The sequence below is a fragment of the Neofelis nebulosa genome, chromosome 18 (assembly GCF_028018385.1).
Source record: "Neofelis nebulosa isolate mNeoNeb1 chromosome 18, mNeoNeb1.pri, whole genome shotgun sequence".
NCBI lineage: Eukaryota > Metazoa > Chordata > Mammalia > Carnivora > Felidae > Neofelis > Neofelis nebulosa.
The window spans coordinates 42,361,469-42,383,185 of NC_080799.1; the positions used below are offsets into that span (position 1 = coordinate 42,361,469).

Sequence of the window (21,717 nt, forward strand, 5' to 3'; positions counted from 1 at the left end):
CCTGAAGCTAATGTAGCACTGTGTGCCAACCACACTTCAATTAAAGAAAGGAAATAATAAATAACACATACAGGCATGCAAGCATGCACAGAGGGTTCTCCGGGAAATGAACTGGGCCCTCATTTGGCTACTGTACTCCTAATACATACTTAGTGCTAAAGGCACATTCATGCCATGTTAACTCCATCCAGCCAGAACACGGACAAGCAGTTAACTTTTCAACTGAGAAACCATCACAACTTACCAACAGCTGGGGTAGAACACGAAGCATTTTCTCCTGGCCTAGGTCAGACAGGGTTGCCGACTTGAGGCCCCATCACCGCTAAATACTTGACTCTGTATTTTGCATGAATGGGGTTCTCTCCTCCTCAATCACTGGCTCATGAAATGGACACGGATGCACTACCACCATCTAGTCCTCAGACCCTCTCAGGTTTCCCCACTTGTCCCCATGAAGTCCTTAACACCAGGCGAAAGTCACCCTTGGCATTCCGTCAGCACATCTCCTCGGGCTTTCCTGGACTTTCGCATACTTTCCGCTGGTGAAGAGTACGAGCCAGGTAACCTGCAGAATGCCCTTCAATGTGCCTTTGTCTGATTAGCTTCCGAACATGCAACTTCAGCAGGAAAGCACAGATACGACCGTATCCGGTGCATATTTCCGGGTGCAGAATTCTGATTTGTTCCATTACCTGTGATGTTCACTTTGACCACTGGATTAAGGGGGTGTCTGCCAGGATTCTCATGGGAAGTTATTCTTTTGTCCTCTGTAATTAGTAAGTACTTTTGTGGGGAGCCTTTTTTTTTTCTTTTTTAAGTAATCTCTACACCCAGTGTGGAGCTCGAACTCACAATCCCAAGATGAAGAATCACTCCCTCTTCTGACTGAACCAGCCAGGAGCCCCTGTGGGGAGCTACTTTGAAACTATGTGAGATACTTTCTCTTCATCAGCTTTCAATATTTTTTATACCAGTGAGAACTCATGGTCTCCCATTTCATTCAATGCTCTATAAGCCATTACTATAATTTATTCTGAAGCTTAAACTGTCCCTAGTTTAACCAGGGGAAGCCCACTCAAGCTGCTCCTGTGTCCCCCCGACAGACCCCTTTCATTCTTTGGGCACTTCCTTCCTTGCTGGCCCAAAAGGATCTTGTACCTTCCTGTCCCAGCTCTGGACTCGGACATTTCTCCTCAAGAGCCTGGTTCCTTTTAGTGGAGAATGGCATTTAGAAGCCTAGATGTGGGTGCCAAGTGTGCTCAGAGGTAAGAAAGATAGGAATGTGGACGTGGGTGTGCATGTGTACGTATATAAATATGACATAAACTTACGTGCACAGACATACACGCAGGGAGCTGGCTACCTGCCTAACTAGCCAGTGAAAACCATGCATTTAACCAATAGCTCCAACTTCAGGGTTCATTCTCATTTTCTTCTCTTTCTCCTCCACTAACTCTCTTTTCCAAGAGTGAGAACCTAGGCATTCATCATCTTTAATATAGTTACCTACTTCTCCATCTGTCTATATGCCCTCAACCTCCCATCTCGGCTGCCCTGGCCTTCTTACCTGCTGAGGCTGCACCCTGGTGCTGGGTTCAGGGAGTATTACTGTTTTAGGACAAGGATATTATAAAAACCTATCAATCTTAGAATTTACAGCAAATCTCAGCAAATTCTTGTTTTCTGCTCCTCCTGCTTTACATAAGCCTCCCCTGCCTGTGTGTACTGAATAAAATGCATCACTGATAACACAGGAATGCCTACTATGGGCCAGACTGTGTCTGACACACTGTTACAACGAATACACAGAAGGACCCCATGTGGCAGACACTGCTTTTCTCCCTGTTTTACAGACGAGGAGAGTGAAACACAAGGAGGTTAAGCAACTTGCCTAAGATCACAAAGTGGGATTCAAACCCAAAGCCATCGGAGTCGAGAGTCTCCCTCACTACTACCCTCCAAATGAATGCTTGAGATGAGATGAGCACATAATTGACGGCGGGTGAGCAGTTAACGGTGGCGGCCATTCTATTCGTTACGGCGCCATTTAAAAATCTCCGTGCCTAGGTTTCCACACCAAAAAAAAAAAAAAAAAGGAAAATCTAAAAGTCATTTAAATGCCCATCTGTGATGAATTAAATGATTAAATAAAGTGTGAAGAGTCCATAAAAGAGAGCATCACTTATGAAAAGTATTGAAGAATGTAAGTGAATTATGAAATTATTAAAACTGACAAATTTTGAAGGAGAAATTTTTCATATTTATAACAAGGGGGAAAATAATAAAAGTAAGCAACCTACGTATCCTAGAATGTCCTCTGCATTTTTCATTTCCCCACTTTCATATCCCTTCTCTGTCAACAGGCCTAGGGTTGCTCTGTCTTAAGGAAGCAGGGACTAAATCAATTATTTTCAAGTCCCAGGCACAAAAACTTTACATAAAAGCAAACAAGCTTACCAGAATGTCTTTTATTGCAATTCTCATCACTTTTTCAGTCTCATTTATTTCTAGAGGTCTGGCAATTGCTTCTGTTCTCAGTTCCTGTGAGAAAGAATGAAATGAAGTTCCTTTTTAGAAGAGGAATTCTCAAGACCAATTCCTAGATGTAGATACAGCTTATGGACTAGTGCTCTAAAGTCCCATTACATTGTGGACCTCTGAGGCAAAACCCCTTCTTCTAGCAATTCCTCCAAACGTTCTTCTAACCCTAATGCCAACCTGGCCTCCCTCCAGCTCCCTGGGCCTTGCTCAGTTACAGGCCCCACGTCCCCACAACGCCACAGACAAAACTGAGCCCACCTCTATCACCTTTACTCCCAAGTTTGCTTCTTTACCTATATTCATTCATGGGAACCCCAAACAAGAGCAGCTCAACCTGCCGTCTGAACCCCCTGCCAGCCTCTAGGATCTTTCCTATGATTAATTCCCTCTAAGTTGCCTGTCACCGACATCTGCAGCCAACGAGAGAAGTCACCTTGGTCCTGCCCCCTAGCATTAAGCACTAAACAATCACGGGAGGCATCTGTGCCTATCACACCAGCACCGGGAACTTCTCTGAGCCGGGGGATTTGAACGTGGATGCAGTTCTGAGGTTTCTGCAGCACGTTCCCAAACTGTCTTGGGCTTCCTTCATTCCACAGCGCCTCTCGTCTCCCCCACTGTGGAAAACTACACACGGCAGGGACCATGACCTATTCAAGGACACAGCATGGTGCCTTGCCCGTGACTGATACTAGTCCTCGGTGAGTACATGAAAAACAAATACTGGACAGGGGATCTTCCTCAGACCACGACTGTACACAGAATTTGAGAAGTTCCATATTCATGGCTCCCATGGCAACAGTCCGGCCACTGATTATTTTAATTCATTAGAGGACGGTGCTGAAAGAGTCCCCAGTGGAATCCCGGTTCAAGTCTCACAATGAAGCCACAGCTCTGTGGCAATTAGCAAGTGACCAGCTCTCGTCTCTAGGTCTCTTAGAATCATGTGTAGACACACGTGCCCTCCTGCACGATAAAGAGAAAACACAGGCACCTGAGGGGCTCGGTCGGTTAAGCATCTATCTGACTTCGGCTCGGGTCACGATCTCACGGTCCGTGAGTTCGAGCCCCGCATCGGGCTCTGTGCTGATGGCTCGGAGCCTGGAGCCCGCTTCGGATCCTGTGTCTCCGGCTCTCTGTGCCCCTCCCCCACTCACGCTGTCTCTGTCTCTCTCATTCTCTCAAGGGTAGATGTTAAAAATTAAAAAGTAGGGGCGCCTGGGTGGCGCAGTCGGTTAAGCGTCCGACTTCAGCCAGGTCATGATCTCGCGGTCCGTGAGTTCGAGCCCCGCGTCAGGCTCTGGGCTGATGGCTCGGAGCCTGGAGCCTGTTTCCGATTCTGTGTCTCCCTCTCTCTCTGCCCCTCTCCCGTTCATGCTCTGCCTCTCTCTGTCCCAAAAATAAAAAAATAAATAAATAAATAAATAAAAATAAAAAAAAAAAAGTAAATAAATAAAATAAAAGAAATCAAAAATAGAAAACAAAGAACCCAGAAAGCCTAGAGCTGCCTTGTTAACTGAATGAGCTATTAGACGGGAGCGGCCGTTGTGTTCTGCCAACCGCCCTTCACCGGGCGGCCACCACCAGGTTACCGTATCAAGAGCAGGGACGGTGAGCTGGTACCCAAGTCCCCTGCTTCCAGACCACTCCTGGAGCAGAAATGAAAAGCAAGAGAAAAAACACTATCATACTTCATCAGTGATGCCAGAACATAGACCAGGAAGTGAGAGGCCACGGCTGACATACCTGACCAGAACGAGATGAATTAACCGCATTGAACTTAAAAACGTGAGATGTGAGCACGTGCGCTTCCAATGACATACATCTTTACACGTAAGAGTTAAACAGCATCCATTTCTTCTTCAACCAGCGGCTCCCAAACTCTGCCGCACATTGGAATCACCCGGAGATCTTTATTTATTTATTTATTTTTTTAAATTTTTTTTTCCAACGTTTTTTATTTATTTTTGGGACAGAGAGAGACAGAGCATGAACGGGGGAGGGGCAGAGAGAGAGGGAGACACAGAATCGGAAACAGGCTCCAGGCTCTGAGCCATCGGCCCAGAGCCCGACGCGGGGCTCGAACTCACGGACCGCAAGATCGTGACCTGGCTGAAGTCGGACGCTTAACCGACTGCGCCACCCAGGCGCCCCAACCCGGAGATCTTTAAAGGCTGGATGCCTGGCTCTTAGCCCCAGACATTCTGACTCACTGGTTTGGGGGACAACGTGGACATCAGGTGATTTCAAAGGACTATCGGAGCTCTGGAAGGGTTTTAGGAAGCACGCTCTTAAACAGCTCCTTACATGTAGTGGAGGAAGCATTCTCCTTGATGGGCACTGGCCGAAACAAGCATTGCAAATGAATTTTAACTATAGCATCCACTTCAGCTGAGTGGTTGGGACTGCCTAGGTCACGGGCTCCCCAAACCTGCTGCACGTCAGAATCATCCGGAGACCTCTAACTTCCAATGCCTACGTCACACTCCAAACCAATGACATCAGAACAGAAGCTGGTATCCACGCACACGTGATTCTACTGGAAAGCAAGGTTTGGGAACCATGGGCTCAGAAGAGCACTATGTAGACAAGAATGCTGAGTTCCCCAGGAAAAAGCACCATGATCAGCAAAGTCTGCTATGGGCACAAGGAGGAAAGTTCCAGCAACATGCTACATAACTGCTATTTGTGGACTAGAAGCCACAGCTATTAAAAACAGACCAGGGGCCCTAGAAGCAAGAATGGCAGCTAACGCTGTGTATTACTTCCCAGCACGGGATCTCATTTAATCGGGTACATTTACATGTATGTATATGTGTGTGTGTGTGTGTGTGTGTGTGTGTGTGTGTGTGTGTGTGTGTGTGTGTGTATAGATATATATGTATATATACACACTTAACATTTACTCATTTTTGAGAGACAGAGAGAGAGCGCAAGCAAGGGTGGGGCAGAGAGAGAGGGAGACACAGAATCCGAAGCAGGCTCCAGGCTCTGAGCTGTCAGCACACAGCCTGACGCGGGGCTCAAACTCATGAACCACGAGATCATGACCCGAGCCAAAGTCGGACACTCAACCGACTGAGCCACCCAGGAGCCCCAGTCAGGTATGGTTTAATGAAATCAGAAGGACCGGGAAAAGCAGAACTGGAAAGGAAACGCTGAAAAATGCTTCGTTGAGGAAGTATTCAAGCATCCGAATACCGCTTACCCTCAGCTCCACCTCCTTGCCCAGCAGGTCATACAGAGAGGCCCCTCTGGATGTGATCTCAGAAGCAAGCTGCCTGGCTGCTTTCAAGTCTGCAATCTGGAAGGAAAAATATCAAAAACGGAAACCTCGGTGATAGGTTAACAGACATTCAGAATAACCAGTTTGTTAACATCGATTCCTGTCTCCCGTCAGGATACCTGACTACTGAACATGTTTTGCACGGGACACATGTTACATCCTGCGGAGGCGCACTCCCGGGACACGTGGGGCTCTCCGAAAATCCAAATGCCAAGTCAAATGTATTCCTCAACCAGGAAGTGTAGGAGGGTAAAAGGGACATGCTTCCTATTCCGACTCGGTACCAACAGGGGACCCCGAAGGTAGCAGGGTGACCACAGGAGGGACAACCAGAGAGGCACACGTCCTACCTCAGAACCCTGGTGCCCCGCGTTCATCGCTCCCGCCCCCCGAGCCCCCGCCTCCGGACGGGCCGCACAGGGCCGCTAAGGCCCACGTGACGTAACGCGCCCACAGCCCTGCAGCAGCGCCCGGCTCCCTCAAGGGTGGCAGCTGCTGCCGTGAAGATGACGGCCCGTGGTCTGAGCACAAGCTTCTTTCTTAGGGTTCACAGGTCACCCCCTCTTCCTTGCATCTGCTACGTTTTCCAAAGAGCCCCAATGTTTCCTTGCTCTGCTCCCTCTTGCTCTCTTGCAATTACATGTCACCCCCTTATTCCCAGACCACCAGCAACAAGGCTCCCTCTTCATTCACAGCTGAGGACTCTCTTCCCACTTTTGCTTCCTCCAGCCCCAGCTGCACCCGCCTCACGGCTGCAAAGATCTGGTTTTCTCCGTGGGAGTCTCACCTCCCCCGCTTCCGGGCCTGGAGTACATCAGAGTCTGGTCCCCCGAAGTCTTTCTAGTCACACTCCCTCCTGAGTTCTAGCCCTAACGCCGTCTAGGACCTGAGGCCCGACACCTCACACTGAACGTGTTCCAGACCAAACGCCCCACCTTTCCCACCAAGCCCGCTCCTTCCATGCTCCCCTCCGTTTGGGAAACCGGCAACTTGGTCGGTTCCGGTGCTCAGACCAAAGACTTTAGAGCTAGGATGTCTGATACCGCACGGACTTGCCACATGTGGCCATTTTCAATGTTAAATTGTTTAAAATTAAATAAAATTTAGAAAAGAAAAAGATGAATAAAGAAGTAAATAAAGAAATTTAGAACCCACCCGGCTGTGCTAGCTACGCGTGGCTAGTGGCTGCCGTACCGTGCAGTGCGGATAAAGAACCCATCCATCATCACAGAAAGTTCTACCGGACAGCGTGGCTGTAGGATCTTCCTTGCACTGTCTGTTTTCTCTCAACTCACATCCAAGCCCCCAAGATCTACGTTCAAAGAAGGTTCTAACTTCCGGTCACTTCTTTCCATGGAGGCGTCTCACTCCTGGTTAAAAACCTAGGTGCGGTTTCTCTGGCCTGACCACGGGCGACCGCCAAGGTTTTCCCTGGCGGGCCCCACGGGGAGAGCTGCGCCCACCACGCACCAGAAGAGACTCCTCACTGCAGGCTCTGAAGGGAGTGGCAGTCAAGGACTCCGGCCCCCCGACCCACCGGTTCCTACAAAATATCCGCCTTCCTAGCCCCAGGGCCTCCCCTCCCAGGTCTCCCATCCTCGGCCTCGGGCTGAGGTCCTCTCTGGTGCCTCCCAGGCTTCCCTGTTGGGGAGCTGAGGAGAAAACCCGAGGACAGTCTCCCCAAAGACCCAGCACCCACCACTCTGCCACTCCTGGTCCTCCCCCACCTCAGGGTGAAAACTGCTGGGGCCTTTTGTTCAGAGCTCCCTCAGGACACAACCCTTGACTGGTGCGCCCTCTCCTGGGAGAAAAAGGAATGGCGTCGGGGTGGGGGCCGGGGGGACACTTCCTCTGCTTTTAGCCCCTTGCCCAAACCATGACAGTAAGTGACTCAGGACTTAACTCCCACTTCTGACTTGCTGCTTGAACCAGGACTCCGATGCCTGGCAACTCAGCTCCCTCCTACCTCAGCTGAGCTCCTGACGTCACCCACTTGGCTCAAAGTCACTGTCATCTCTTGCTTTGTAACAGGTCCACCTCCACCCTCACCTCCCCCCTCGGTCTGATCTCACCCCAGCAGCCAGAGTGACGCTCTTAACACAGAATTTCAAACCCCTTCCCGTCTCCCTACTGAAGACACCTGCCCTGGCCCTGCCCGCCCCTGCCCTGCTTTACAGTTCCCCACACGTCGGCCACCTGTGACCTGACATTCCTTCTGCTGTGTGGTTTAGTCTGACGCCCCTAACTGAGCCACAGGAAGAGCGGGTTTCCGTCCTCGGTGTTCATGCCCACATCCCCTGCGCCTGAACTGTGCCTGGCATATAGCGGGCTTTCGATAAGGAGCTGGATTAATTTACCGTGGCTTCTGTTTGTATCCAAGTGCTGACGAGCGCAAAACTGAAAAACTGCTCTCAGTTAAGGCGTCAGGAAAGAAGTGGCGCCGGGAGTATCTGACAGGGTCCATTTCAGACCTTAAGAAATAAATATTCCGTCCCTCACCAGGAGCCTTTCATGGGCCTCACCTTTGAGCCAAGATCAAACTTGAATTTGCTGACGTCCTCTTCTCCTATCTTCGAGCCCTCCAGCCCTTTGGTCTTCATGGCGTTATAAAGGACAGAGGTGATCTTGAGAAGTTCTTTCACTGCATACCCATCTGCCTGATAAAGCTTCTTGGTATTGAGTTTTATATGTGCCTTGGTGGCCTATTTGCAGACAAAAGAAGAGTAACAGTTTAAGGCCCTTTCCACGAAAAATCTAAATCAAATCCTATGTAGGTAATTGGAAAATCTGTCTTCAGTAACCTGACTGTATTAACGGTCAAACTTTCGAGTGGCTCAGGCACCGCAAGCGGGTGTGTAAACGGACGCCATCTGGATGGAGAGCAGTTTGGTAAGGGACAAGAAAATTACAAATGCACATTATCTTCGCCCCAACAATTCCAATCCTAAGGACTCATGCTAGAGACGCAGTCATGAAGAAAAGGATATGTACAGGTTATTCACGACAGCGCTGTTGCAGAGACACAAAGTTACAAACGTCTAAATGCCTATCTGTATATAAACTACATAAATCATGGTATACCCAAACAAGCACTACTACTCAGCTATAAGAATGAGGAAGCTGTATTTGTATTTGGAAAGTTCTCCAAAATGTACCATTAAGAAAGCAAGATCCCAAACACCATGTGTGTAAAGGAAGGGCAAAGAATGTATATTGTATTTGCTTACCTATGCATAAAGAAAACTCTGGAAGACGCGACTGGGGACGGGACTGGGTCAACGGGCAGGCAGGATAAAAAGCCATTCATTCTACTGTTTCACATTTTTAAAAAATGTTGAACCGCGACATCTATTACCCATTCAAAACTAACGAAATAGAATTCTTAACAAACAATGAATTAAAAACAGAACCCCAAAACTCTGTGCTGGTGAAACGGCTACCAGAAACCTGCTAACGGGAGGCGGTCAGAAACCCGCAAGCGGCCCTGACGAGGACTCCTCTCCAGTGGGGTTCGTGTTATCACTCTATCACAAAGCTGGGAACTAACCATGAACTGGGCAATTGCCTTAATGAAGAAAACTCGGTCTTGTTCAGTCTCCACATCTGAAGGGATGTCAGTGTGAGGTTCATACCTTTCACAGAAAGAAAAGACACAAGTTAATTAAGTGGAAAGTTAACACAAGAGAAAGCAGGCAGCTGAGGGGATCTGTGACAATTAGCTCTTGGAGTCCCCAGCTAAGGGGGCAAGGTTAAGAAAGACCTCAAAAGTAACATAAAATGCTAAACACTCAAGGGAGTGGTGAGTCCTCACCTAAGAACAGATTTATGGGAATCCAGAAATCAAGTCTGGGGCTCAGCATACAAACTTAAATCTGTCTCAGACCTGAAAGTGTAATTAACATAATCAGAACTATTACTCTAGCCGACAGCCCTTGACACAGGGCTAACGCGTGAGGTTGGGAAGCGCGGAGTTACAGGTGCCACTGAGGACCCGCCAGGGGTCAGAAGTCAGCAGTCTCTTCCTAGGCAGCCTGCATGCTAAGAAGGGTTTTTACACTTTTCAAGGATTACCTATCACAAACAAAACACGTGTAAGAATTTGCAACAAAGATCTTATGTAGCCTGTGACAGCTAAAATAGTCACAATCCCCTTAGAACAGTCTGCCAACCCTGAACCGTGGTAGATTTCTCACCCAAAATGAAATTTAAAACTTGGTAATTTCTACTCCAGTGCTCATCAGAGTGTGTGGGGAGACCATCACTCCCTGTGGAAGTGAGAGCATGAAGGAGGCGCTTGGACCTGAGCACAGTGCATGCTTCCGACTAAGAAATCTCCTTTCACCACTGCCTGGTATATTCCCTTCTCCCACGGCGTTCTTGGTACTCCACTGATTTTTTTTTTTTTTTAAACATTTATTTATTTTTGAGAGACAGACAACGAGCAGGGGAGGGGTAGAGAGAGGTAGACACAGAATTGGAAGCAGGTTCCAGGCTCTGAGGTCTCAGCACAGAGCCCTATGTGGGGCCTGAACCCACGAACCATGAGATCATGACCTGAGCTGAAGTCAGACGCTTAAACGACGGAGCCACCCAGGCGCCCCTATACTCCACTGATTTTAAACAGGTTACAAAGGAGTCTGTCAAACTCACAATTTATTGAATTCTTGGGGTGCCCGGGTGGCTCAGTTGGTTAAGTGTCCAACCTCGGCTCAGGTCATGATCTCACAGTTCGTGGGTTCGAGCCCCGCGTCGGGCTCCACGCAGACAGCTCGCAGCCTGGAGCCTGCTTTGTATTCTGCCTGTCTCTCTCCCTCTCTTTCTCTCTCGAAAATAAATAAACGTTAAAAAAATTTTTTTTTAATTTATTGAATTCTTCCTTTTGCTTCACAACGGTATCCTATTCTTGGTAGGTATGGAATATGGTATTCATTCTTAGACCTCAATAAAAGTTCTAACCGTTTCACCAGCCAAAGAAGCACTTCAGACACAAGTCCAAAATTTGGTGTGCGGAAATTTTCCATAGAGATATGTCGAGGGTATCCCAAGGCTCTCATCATCTCTGTGAAATCTGTCCAAAGGTAAAACAATTCAGTCAGTTCCCCATCAAAGACCAACCACTTATTAACTTCGACATTTCCCTTGCTTTCCCTGGTTATTCCCAACATATTGACAGTTTGGGGGACTATTTATCAACTCTCTAAGAGGGAAAGTCAAAAGGAGATGAAAGGTGAAATACCTCCTCTGCTTCCTGAAAAACATTTAAGTTCAACGGGAGGGCAAAGTAAAAGCTTTACGTTATAACAGTGTTTAGGGACTGGCTGTGAATCTGTCTTTGATAGGTCATTTCTCTTGGATATCTTTCTCTGTACTATTCAAAATGAGAATTACTTGTGGGGCAGGGTTCCCTCCCTAAGGAGGGAAAAAAAAAAACCCAAAACCTCAAGGCAACCTGGCTATACGCGTACCACACGTACGTGACAACATCCGTCACGACCTTGTAACAGGAGATCACTAGTTCAGACTACGTGTTTGTGTCTTACCATATATGGGAGACAAAGAAGTAAAAAATAGATTTTAAAAAACTACACCACGAGGCACTGGGGGCTCAGTTCTTCGGGTACGAACCCAACTGAGCGGTGCCGGCAAGAATAAAGTTGCTTCCCGGAAACAAAAGCCTCAGTGTCACGACTCTGCCCGAGGATCCCGCTACACCTGGCTTTATACAAGGTCATAAGGAAAAAATACATTACATGTGAACAGTGGTTACGTTTAGAGGTGATGGTGGTCAGGGAGAAGTTCACCTGAGTTATTTTGGAGTTGTCTTTTTTATCTTTGTTTAGTGAGCATATAGGACTAAGGTCCTATATAACCCGAATTTTAAAGGTTAATTGCATATTTAAAGAAATCTTAAAGAGACTGGTGGAACTATACAGCAATACTTAGATTTTTTTTTTTTTTTTTTTTATACACCAGAACAAGAAACAACACTACTGATACTTGTCGAAACCGGAGGTGGTGGTCACTAAGCTTTGAGCAGAATGAGCAAATGAACACAACAAACGTTTTTTGCGTTTCCACAACGTGCCAAGGTCTATATTCGGTGCGCTTCTGGCTACAAAATGCCTGTCCTCGCCCTTCCTGAAGGTTCAAAATATCTCAGCGACATTCACAAATAAACTTCCTGGGCACCGGAGGTTAGGTTGGATGTCAGCAGGCAACAGAAGAGTAGGTACGAGCAAAGGAAAGAGCAAAGGCACAGAGGGCCTCTGTCACTGTTTTCTGGGAAATGTGAACAGAGTGGTGGTAAATAATGTGGCAGTCTTCCCACCACACAGCCAGGACCTGCCTAAATCCGTCCTCCTATTGAGTAGTCAGGTTCGGTTAATTCCGCAAAATGGGGACAATTTGACTGAGACTCTTACCATAAATTGCACACACGTTTGGCATTCATTAAGGGCAAAATGTTCAGAAATTCCCTTCTTATACCTTCCCCCCCAACACAATTCCATTGAGCATCCCCTAACAGAACGCTGGCCTCGGCCTCTAACAGTGGGGGCGGGGGGGGGGGGGTGGGCAGAAACTTGTCTCTACAACGCACAGTCCCCCAGACCCCGCAAATCCCAGAGGTCGTAATTCACACCGTGGTCCTATCAGGGGTGTCAATAAAACGCGAGGCCTCCAATCACAACTGAAAGGAGTAATCGTTAATGGTGACATTTCCAGCACCCCAAACCACCACATTGGCAATCACCGGCTCCACCCACGCAGGTGGAGCCAGTCTGCTCAACCGCCTCAGATTCAGAAAATGACGGTGCCTAAAAGGCAAGAGAATTCGATTCACACAGGGCCAAGTCCGGATCCTTGGTTCCACCCAGTTCTAGCTGCGTGCCCTAAAGCAAGCAACTTTACCTCTCCGTGGCTCGAAGTATTTCATCCCGATTACACTACCTACCTCACTGCCAAAGCGAGGACTAAAATACCGTACTGAATGTAAAACGCCTGGTGTGTAACAGGTGCTCCAAAGAATTAGTAACGAATTCTCTTATCCGGATTCCGCTTCCCCACCCTTCCAGCAAAGGTGTCTGGGCTCCCTTCTCCTCACCAGCTCTGTTAGGAAGCACGCAGGCTTTGGAAGTTAGACAACCTGAATTCAAACTCCAGCGCCGGCTCTCACCGCCTGTGTCCTCTGACCGAGTTACCTGACCTGGCTGCCCGTTTCCTCCTCTCTAAATACAGGAGCACAGAGTAGCTCCGGGGAGTAAATGAAACGATGCACACGCACAGAACAGGAACTACCTGGCAGATCGTAAAAATTCGGTATCAGCTGCAAGTATTATCAATCACCAGTCCCCTCCTCGGTTTTCCGAGCTCTTAAGCTAACCCCACTCAAAAACGTCTCATCGTCTTCCAATACGGCAGCGAGCAGCCCCGTGTGGCAATACAAGTCCTATGACATTAGATACGATGAACCCCGGCTCCTCAGCCGCACTAGCCACACGCGGCCGCGGGCACACACACAACCCCCCGCCATCGCAGAGACAAGGCTGGGGCGCCCAGCCTGGAAGGGGTGGGGGGGGGGGGGCGGCAGCGGGCAGGGACACCCCTGAGCCGCACAGGCTCGAGAGGGGGTTCTGGCCGTGCACGCCTCGGACCGAGGACCCGCAGGTGACAGCGGGCAGGTATGCCTTACTGCGGAGGTCGCGGAAAGACATGGCGCCCTGGTCCCCAGCAGCCTGGAGTCTGGGTCGCTCGCCCTCAGCGCTCACGGGTTTCTATGGCAACACACCCAGCCCTCAACGGCGCGCGGCCGGGGCCAAACAAGACTGGGCCGGAAGGGGCCCGGTCGCGCGCGTGCGCATGCGCAAGCGAGAGGGCGCTGGGCCCGGTGTGCCTGGCGACGCTGAGGGATTCCGGTCGCGGCTAGGGGCTGCGAGTGCGCAGCATTTGCGTACCCTTCACACACGTTGCAAACACACATGTGGCCCTGGCGGACACATTCTGATCACCTACTACGTGCCTGACACTGTGCTAGGCGCTCTACGTACTGCTTCACATTTCTTCCTCAACTCCCCTAGACAGAATGTACGGTAATGTTAGGAAGCCGGGTCTCCCTCCTGGGTCCCGTGCCCAGCACATTTCTCTCTGCCATGGGTAAACTTGCTGGCTTCACCGGCGACCGAAGGCCCAGAGAAACGGCAACAGCATGAAGGGGCGAGGCCCGGGATGTAGCTGAGCGAAAACCCAGGCTGACCACCAGGCGGCGACAGGCGGCTCTGGCGCGACCGCGCCTGCGCAGCTGGCTCGGGCTTCACAACAGGCCGGAAATCGGCCCCGGTCCTTGCAGGCCGGGGATTGTCCTGGCAACCGTGGCTTTGGGGTCGTGGGTGTGGGCGTGAGCCCGTGGAGGGAATGTGGGGCTGCTAGGTGAGGGATGCGCGTGACACGTGGCCTGGCCGCCGGGAGATCCCGTGGGAGTCCTCCCTGCCTGGCTGCCAAGGTGGGAGGCAGGCGACCGAGAGGGGCTGGGGGCGTGAATGAAGTGTGCCGAGTCCGGAAGGGCGGGCCAAGAGGAGGTAGTGCCACCCTCTGGCCACCCTCCTCCCTGTTGGTGTGGGCGAAGGAACCGACGCACAAAGGCTCGGCCCTTAAAGAGAGTCCCGAAATAGAGCCCACACACCTGGTCGCGCTTCCGTGAAGAGTTTTGTTTTTCCCTAAACGTAAAGCTTAAAATCTATAGTTTTCTAGAAGAAAACTTAGGGGAAACGTGTTGTGACTGTGTTGAGTAAGATCTCTTAGATACACCAGAAGTATGAGCCCTTTAAAAAAAAAAAAAAGGGGGCGCCTGGGTGGCGCAGTCGGTTAAGCGTCCGACTTCAGCCAGGTCACGATCTCACGGTCCGTGAGTTCGAGCCCCGCGTCAGGCTCTGGGCCGATGGCTCAGAGCCTGGAGCCTGTTTCCGATTCTGTGTCTCCCTCTCTCTCTGTCCCTCCCCCGTTCATGCTCTGTCTCTCTCTGTCCCAAAAATAAATTAAAAAAACGTGGGACAAAAAAAAAAAAAAAAAAAAAGTTGGGGCGCCTGGGTGGCGCAGTCGGTTAAGCCTCCGACTTCAGCCAGGTCACGATCTCGCGGTCCGTGAGTTCGAGCCCCGCGTCAGGCTCTGGGCTGATGGCTGGGAGCCTGGAGCCTGTTTCCGATTCTGTGTCTCCCTCTCTCTCTGCCCCTCCCCCGTTCATGCTCTGTCTCTCTCTGTCCCAAAAATAAATAAAAAACGTTGGAAAAAAAAAATTAAAAAAAAGTTAAAAAAAAATACATTGGACTGCAGCAAAATTTAAAACTGCTCTTCAAGACACTTTTAAGAAAATGAAAAGATAGCCCACAGTCTAGAAAAAAATATGCACGAAACACACGTGATAGGAAGATTTGTATCCAGAATACATAATGAACTCTCCAAATCAGTAAGAAAGCAAATCAGTTAGAAAGCAGACAAAAAGGGGGCGCCTGGGTGGCTCAGTCTGTTGAGCCTCCGATTTAGGCTCAGGTCATGACACGTGGTTGAGGAGTTCAAAAACCCTGACAGTGCGACGCTTTCAAAGAATGTGGAGCAACTTGAACTTTTGTATATTACTGGTGAGAATCTGAAGCAGTGCAGCCACTTTACAAAACCGGTAATTTTTTATAAAATTAAATATATATTTAACATATGGCTGGGGCGCCTGGGTGGCTCAGTCCGCTAGGCCGCCGACTTTGGCTCAGGTCGTGATCTCAGAGTCTGTGAGTTTGAGCCCCGCCATGGACTCTGTGCTGACAGCGCAGAGCCTGGAGCCGGCTTCCAGTTCTGTGTCTCCCTCTCTCTGCCCCTCCCCTACTCATGCTCTGTCTCTGTCTCAAAGATAAATATTAAAAAAAAATAATAATAATATATATATATATATATATGGCTGAGCAATCCTACTCCTAAGTATTTGCCCAAGAGAAACAAACAAACAAAAACTTAGGTTCACACAAAAACCTGTACACAAACATTGATCCCAAAACTTGAAAGCATTCAAACGGACATCCCTCAATTTATGAATAGATAAACTGTGATACATCCATATAATGGATTACCACTCAGCTGTAAAAAAAGAAACGAACTGCTATATATAAAGGAGGACAGTGCTGAAACTCCAATGCCTTATGCTAACTGGAAGAAGCCGGACTCAAAAGGCTACATAGTGTATGATTCCATTTACATGACAGTCTGGATAAGAAGACAAATCAATAGTTGCCAGGAGAAGGTAGATGCAAAAGAATATTTGGAGGGTGATGGAACTGTTCTGTATCTTTTTTTTTATTTTTTTTAACGTTTATTTATTTTTGAGACAGAGAGAGACAGAGCATGAATGGGGGAGGGTCAGAGAGAGGGAGACACAGAATCTGAAACAGGCTCCAGGCTCTGAGCTGTCAGCACAGAGCCTGACGCGGGACTCGAACTCACGGACCACGAGATCATGACCTGAGCCAAAGTCAGCCGCTTAACCGACTGAGCCACCCAGGCGCCTCATGAACTGTTCTATATCTTGATCGTGGTGCTAACTATATGACAGTAGGTGTTTATAAAAACTTACAGAACTATGCACAAAAAAAGGTCAGTTTTACCATATCTAAAATTGTGTCTCAGTAAGCATGACTAAAATCAAAAAAGCTTTAAAAAAGCAAAACTAGAGGTGCCTGAGTGGCCCAGTTAGTTAAGTGTCCGACTCGATTTCAGCTCAGGTCATGATCTCATGATTTGTAAGAACCTGCTTGGGATTCTCTCTCCCCTTCTCTCTCTGCCCCTCCCCCACTCTCGAAGTAAAGAAATAACCTATTGTCAATTCTTTGGGGTATATACCTAGGAGCGGAATTACTGGGTTGTATGGCAATTCTATGTTTAACTTGTAGAGGAACTGCTAAACTGTTTTCCCACAGTGGTTGCACCATTTTACATCCCCACCAGCAGTGTAAGAAGGTTCTAACTTCTCCCACATATTCTTTTTTTTTTTTAATTTTTTTAACGTTTATTTATTTTTGAGACAGAGAGAGACAGAACATGAACAGGGGAGGGGCAGAGAGAGAGGGAGACACAGAATCCGAAACGGGCTCCAGGCTCTGAGCTGTCAGCACAGAGCCCGACACGGGGATCGAACTCACGGACCGTGAGATCATGACCTGAGCTGGAGTTGGACGCTTAACCCACTGAGCCACCCAGGCGCCCCACCTTCTCCCACATTTTCATTAATATTGTCATTTTTTTTTCTTATAGCCATCCTCATGGGTATAAAGTGGTATCTCACGATCATTTAAATTTGTAATTCCCTAATGACTAATGATGTTCAACATCTTTTCATGTGCTTACTAACCATTGTGTATCTTCTTCAGGAAAAATGTCCATTCAAGTTCTTCATCCATTTTCAGATTAGGTTTTTGTTGAGTTTTTAAGAGTTCTTTATATATTCTGGATACTGTGCTTATCAGAGATATAATTCATAAGGTTATCCCATTCTGTAGTCTTTTCACTTCTTGATAGTGTCTTTTGTAGCACACAAATTTTCAATTTTGACGAGGTCCAATTTATCTATTTTTTCTTTTGTTGCTTGTGCTTTTATTATATCTAAGAAATCACTGCCAAATCCAGGGTCGTGAAGTTTACCCCTGTGTTTTCTTTAAATAGTTTTACAGTTTTAGCTCCTACAGGTTGTATTTTGAGGTAATGTTTGTAAATGATGTGAGGTAGGGGTCCAAGTCCATTCTTTGGCATCTGGCTGTCCAGTTGTCCCAGCACCATTGTTGAAGAGACTATTTTTCTCCTATTGAATAATCTTGGCACCCTTGTTGAAAATCAATTGACCAGAGATGCATAGGTTTATTTCTGGGCTCTCTTTTCTATTCTATTGGTTGGGACGTCTATCCTTATGCCAGTTCCACACTCTGGATTACTGTAGGATTATAGTAAGTGTTGCAAACAGCGGTAAGGAATCTTCAAACTTTTTCTTTTTTGGAGAGTGTTGCTGTCTCAACCAGGTTAAACCTTCAGTCCATGAACAAGGATATATATATACATATATATATATACACACATATATCCATACACACACACACACACACGTGTGTGTATGTTTCCCTTTTTTTCTAGCACTTTTGTAGTTTTCAGTATGTCTTCCACCTCCTTGGTTAAATTTATTCCTGTTTTATTCTTTTTCTTTGCTACTATGTAAAAATACAATTAATTTTTGTGTGTTGATCTTGAGTCCTGTAACTAATGAGCTTAACTTTTTATCTCTAATGGTTTTATCCAAATAGGTTTTGTTTTTACATGTGACTTCATGTTTTCCCTATATGAGAACAGGTATCTGTGTATGAGTTTAACTTTTGAAGAAACTGTCTCCCAAAACAGTCATATCACTTTACATGCCCCCCAGCAATGCACAGAGCCCCAGTTCCTCCACATCCGTCCTTACACTTGGTACGGCCCACATGATACCCCATCATCAACTTACAGGGCAATGGACGGTTAGAAAAATTAAGTGACTTTCACAGCCACCCCAAACCACCTTCTCAGCAGGCTCAAAGCACTGGCTCAGATCTCACCAAGTCTGTGCCCTTAGAGCCTCATTTCCCACCCACGGATGAGCAAACTGACACCCCAAGAGGTCACTGAGGGAGTGACTCTCCGGCCTTCAAGACCTGAGTCTGTTTTGTGTGGCCCGTCCCAAACCAGAAGATCAGGGACCTCCTCTAGGACTCCACCCCCTTCCCTTGCCCTCCACCCACCCTTCCCCTACCCCGGGGCATCATGCTCTCCCAAACTTGGGGGTCCAGGAAGGCTGGGAGTGTTCCGTTTGACATCACAGAGCCGGTTGCCACGGGAGACGTGCAGACCCAGGCAGGGGAGAGCAGAGCCCTGCTGCACAGGAGGCCCAGCAGCTCCTCCCCCACCACGCTGGCCCTCCATGGAAGCCTTGGTCTGTGCGTTCTCTGAGCTGCGCATAAGAGAAGGTGCCAGGCTGCAGGGAGGAGTGGCAGGAGGAGAGATGCCCTCCTGTCCCTACCTGGGCCCAAAGCCACCGGAGTGGCCTCAGGGACATGCATGCTTGGGAGAGGGGAATGGCCAAGGGTCTAGGCTGTGTGATCCTGGACCCACTGTGCAATTTCTATACTGACACCGGAATGCTCTTTTTAGGCTAGGGGGGCAAAAATGGGTGGTATAAAGGGCTTGAAAATCCTGAAAAAAATCTTTGTGCCACGGTCTCGGGTTTCTCAGACCTCCCTGTCGGATGGGAAAGGGAAGAGGAGTAACATATTGGGTGAGGGTTGGCAGGAGGCAGGGGACTGAGCCTGTTTGGCGGACAGGCAGGTCGAAGCTCGGCAAGCCACGGGTGGTGTCCATTACTCGAGCTGGCCTTAAAGCACGTGACTATGTTCTCCCCTCGTGGCTGCCGTGGCCTGCCAGCCACCACCCTCTTGCTCTTCCCTCTGCAGATGCAGTGAGCTGGGCCCGAGGACATCCCAGCCACCCCGACACGCCACCCAACATCTACGAGGGGGGCCTGGGGGCCCAGCAGCAGTGCCCTGGTGCCCAGGGAAGCAAGCCCAAGAACTTCCGGCTGCGCCACCTCCGGGGCCTGGGTCTCTACCTGCCGAGCCACATGCAGCCCGCCGGCCAGGGTGAGAGCCACTGGCTGGGCCAGCTCATGGCCAGGGGCTGCCTCCCACCGCCCAAGGGTATGGCTTGGCCCCTAGACCTGCCACACGGGACTCTGGGCCCAGGGGACAGCCACCGCTCAGTTCTTCTGGAAACTCAAGTGCCCGGGGACAGCCTGGAAAATCCAGGTGAGGCAGGGCTGGGACAGGAGGGTAAGACCCAGAGAAGGGTTTGTTGGGGACTCAGATGGACCCAGATGGGCCCTTCTTCACTCCCGAGGTTCCTGGGTTCCTATCCCAGCTCTGCCTTCAATGAGGGACCTTGGACAACTTCGTCCCCACCACCCCACCCCCAACTTCAGTTTGCCTGTTTGTAAAATGAGGGGGCTGAGTTAGACGAGGGTCCTTCTGGCTTGAACCATCCATTTCCTTCTTTCTCCTCCCTTCCTTAGGGCTCTCTTTATGGAGAACTGCTCCTCCTTTCCTATTCTGAAGAATGCCAGGTTCGGGGTGGGGGGTGCGGTGGTCATAGGATGGGCTAGCAGCCTCCCTTCAGTCCCTCCGAGTGATTCCTCTCTGTCCACTTTCTTCAGCTTCCAGTTCCAGCGTGGACCCGGCCAAGGGTGCCCCCTCCCAGCCTGGTCCGCCAGAAGGCTCGGGGCTCAGGCCGAAGAGGTCCTGGGGGGCCTCAGAGGAGTCCACATGTCCCTTGTGCAAGAGAACCCGCTCTGGGGCTCTGGAGAGACCATAGGGATCTGATGGCAGGACTGGCTGTCCCAGCTCGGGACGGGAAAGGAAAGGATGGCTCAGGAGAGGGAGGCAGGTCCAGAGAGGAAGGGCTCAGCCCCCACCAGGAGTCACCCCACAGAGACACCCCAGCAGCTGCCCAGCACCAGAGCCTGGGCCTCAGGAAAACTCAAGGGGGGGGGGGGGGAGGGAGGAGGAGGTCCCGAGGGAGGAACAGAAAAAAAATAGAAGCCCTTGCAGCCTGCTCCAACTCAGGTCAGCCACCTGTACCTGGGAGGCCAGGCTGATCGGAGACTTGGGCTCCCAAGAGGCTGAGAAGCCCACAGGTCTAATTTTAATAAAAGCCAAGGCCTGCACCTTCTTGTCCCTGGGTCGGTCTGTGGGGAGGTCAATGCACAAAGTCTCTCAGAGAAGTTGCCAGCTGCACTGAGAGCAAAGTTCTGGGTTGATGCCAGGGAGGATCCAAGGTGCTCCCACCCTTGGTTGAGGAGTGAACACCTTCTTCTGGGTGAGACTCCCAGAAGGCTTCCTGGACGGGCAAGGTCTCGACAGACCTAAACGCGAGGCGTGGGATTCTGGCCGAGGCAGCAGAGTACAAACGAAAGCAGGCCATGTGTAGGGAGCGTGCCAGGAAGAGAGCAAGTTCCCAACCTGGGCAGAGATGCTGGTCTGAACCCCACGCCGCCGCTCACCCAGGGCTTGGTTGAGTTCACTGCTCCGTGGGGAACCCCGGCCGTCCTGTCCCTCCAGGCAGGATGGGCACAGCCCTTCTCCCTGCTGGGCTGGACTCCAGGCACCTCGGCTTGGACCTCTGTACCAACGTGTGTCAGCATCAGCCCCGTTGACACTGGGGCCGGATCTTTGTCGCAGCAGCCATCCCTGCATCGTAGGATGTCTAGCAGCCTCCACCCACTGGATTCCCATAGGACTCTCCTCCCAATGTGTCAACCAAGTGTCTCCAGTGTCCAATGTCCCCTGGGGGAGACAGAATCACTCTGGTTGAGACCCTCTGCTCTACATCACTAGAACTCAGCCCAGTAGGGACAGGATGGGAGGACCTGGGTTCGTCTCAATGCCCCCCGTGTGGCTGACTTCCAGTCCTGGCAACCCTGCTCGGGCTAGGGCTGAGCTCGTCCCACCATGGGCTCCTGGGTGATGACCCAGGACCAGACCACATGTGATGATGTCAAGGACACTATGGATACCTGGGTTCCTTCCAGATGCAGGGAAATAATCCCTCAGAGCCCCTCCCTGCCCCTGTACCCCGGTCCCACCCTTGGACATTTTGTAGGCCCCTGGTCAGCAGATTCTGGAGACTCAGGTCCCTGGGTGGATGTGCACTTGGGCAGTGGGAGCCTGAGGTGGCAGCAGCCAGACAGCAGCCCCAGGAGGACTGAAGAGAGTAGGTGTTTGAATCCTCCAGCCGGACTGCGACAGGGACACGGCCGCCTGGCGGACCTACCAGATGAGCCACTGGGC

General features: G+C 49.8%; 2 protein-coding genes across 11 annotated transcripts in view; one reads left to right on the plus strand and one right to left on the minus strand.

The window, feature by feature from the left end:
* Positions 1-13,669, minus strand: part of CLUAP1 (clusterin associated protein 1) — a 37,023-nt gene extending 23,354 nt beyond the window's left edge. For 2 of the 4 annotated variants that reach the window (XM_058711385.1, XM_058711382.1), the window contains exons 1-6: positions 13,518-13,669; positions 10,784-10,895; positions 9,375-9,459; positions 8,350-8,529; positions 5,750-5,845; positions 2,458-2,541 (exon numbers count right to left, since the gene is read on the minus strand). In XM_058711385.1, the coding sequence (XP_058567368.1) occupies positions 2,458-2,541; positions 5,750-5,845; positions 8,350-8,529; positions 9,375-9,459; positions 10,784-10,895; positions 13,518-13,539 (579 nt within the window). In that variant the 5' untranslated portion in view covers positions 13,540-13,669. Of the gene's footprint in view, positions 1-2,457; positions 2,542-5,749; positions 5,846-8,349; positions 8,530-9,374; positions 9,460-10,783; positions 10,896-12,553; positions 12,906-12,929; positions 13,124-13,517 lie in introns of those variants that run through there. The other 2 variants (XM_058711383.1, XM_058711384.1) reach the window with 2 other exon arrangements.
* On the plus strand, positions 5,058-20,592 carry C18H16orf90 (chromosome 18 C16orf90 homolog). Of its 7 annotated transcripts, XM_058711405.1 has the most exons (4): positions 5,058-5,334; positions 11,801-12,056; positions 19,330-19,680; positions 20,085-20,592. In XM_058711405.1, exons 2-4 carry the CDS (start codon positions 12,032-12,034, stop codon positions 20,240-20,242), a joined length of 534 nt encoding a protein of 177 aa, XP_058567388.1. In that variant the 5' UTR covers positions 5,058-5,334; positions 11,801-12,031; the 3' UTR covers positions 20,243-20,592. The 7 variants fall into 7 exon arrangements, with proteins under 7 accessions (XP_058567388.1, XP_058567391.1, XP_058567390.1 ...); XM_058711408.1 differs by lacking the exon at positions 11,801-12,056 and having other exon boundaries at positions 5,062-5,334; XM_058711407.1 differs by lacking the exons at positions 5,058-5,334; positions 11,801-12,056 and adding an exon at positions 15,788-16,106.
* The last annotated feature ends 1,125 nt before the right edge of the window (positions 20,593-21,717 follow it).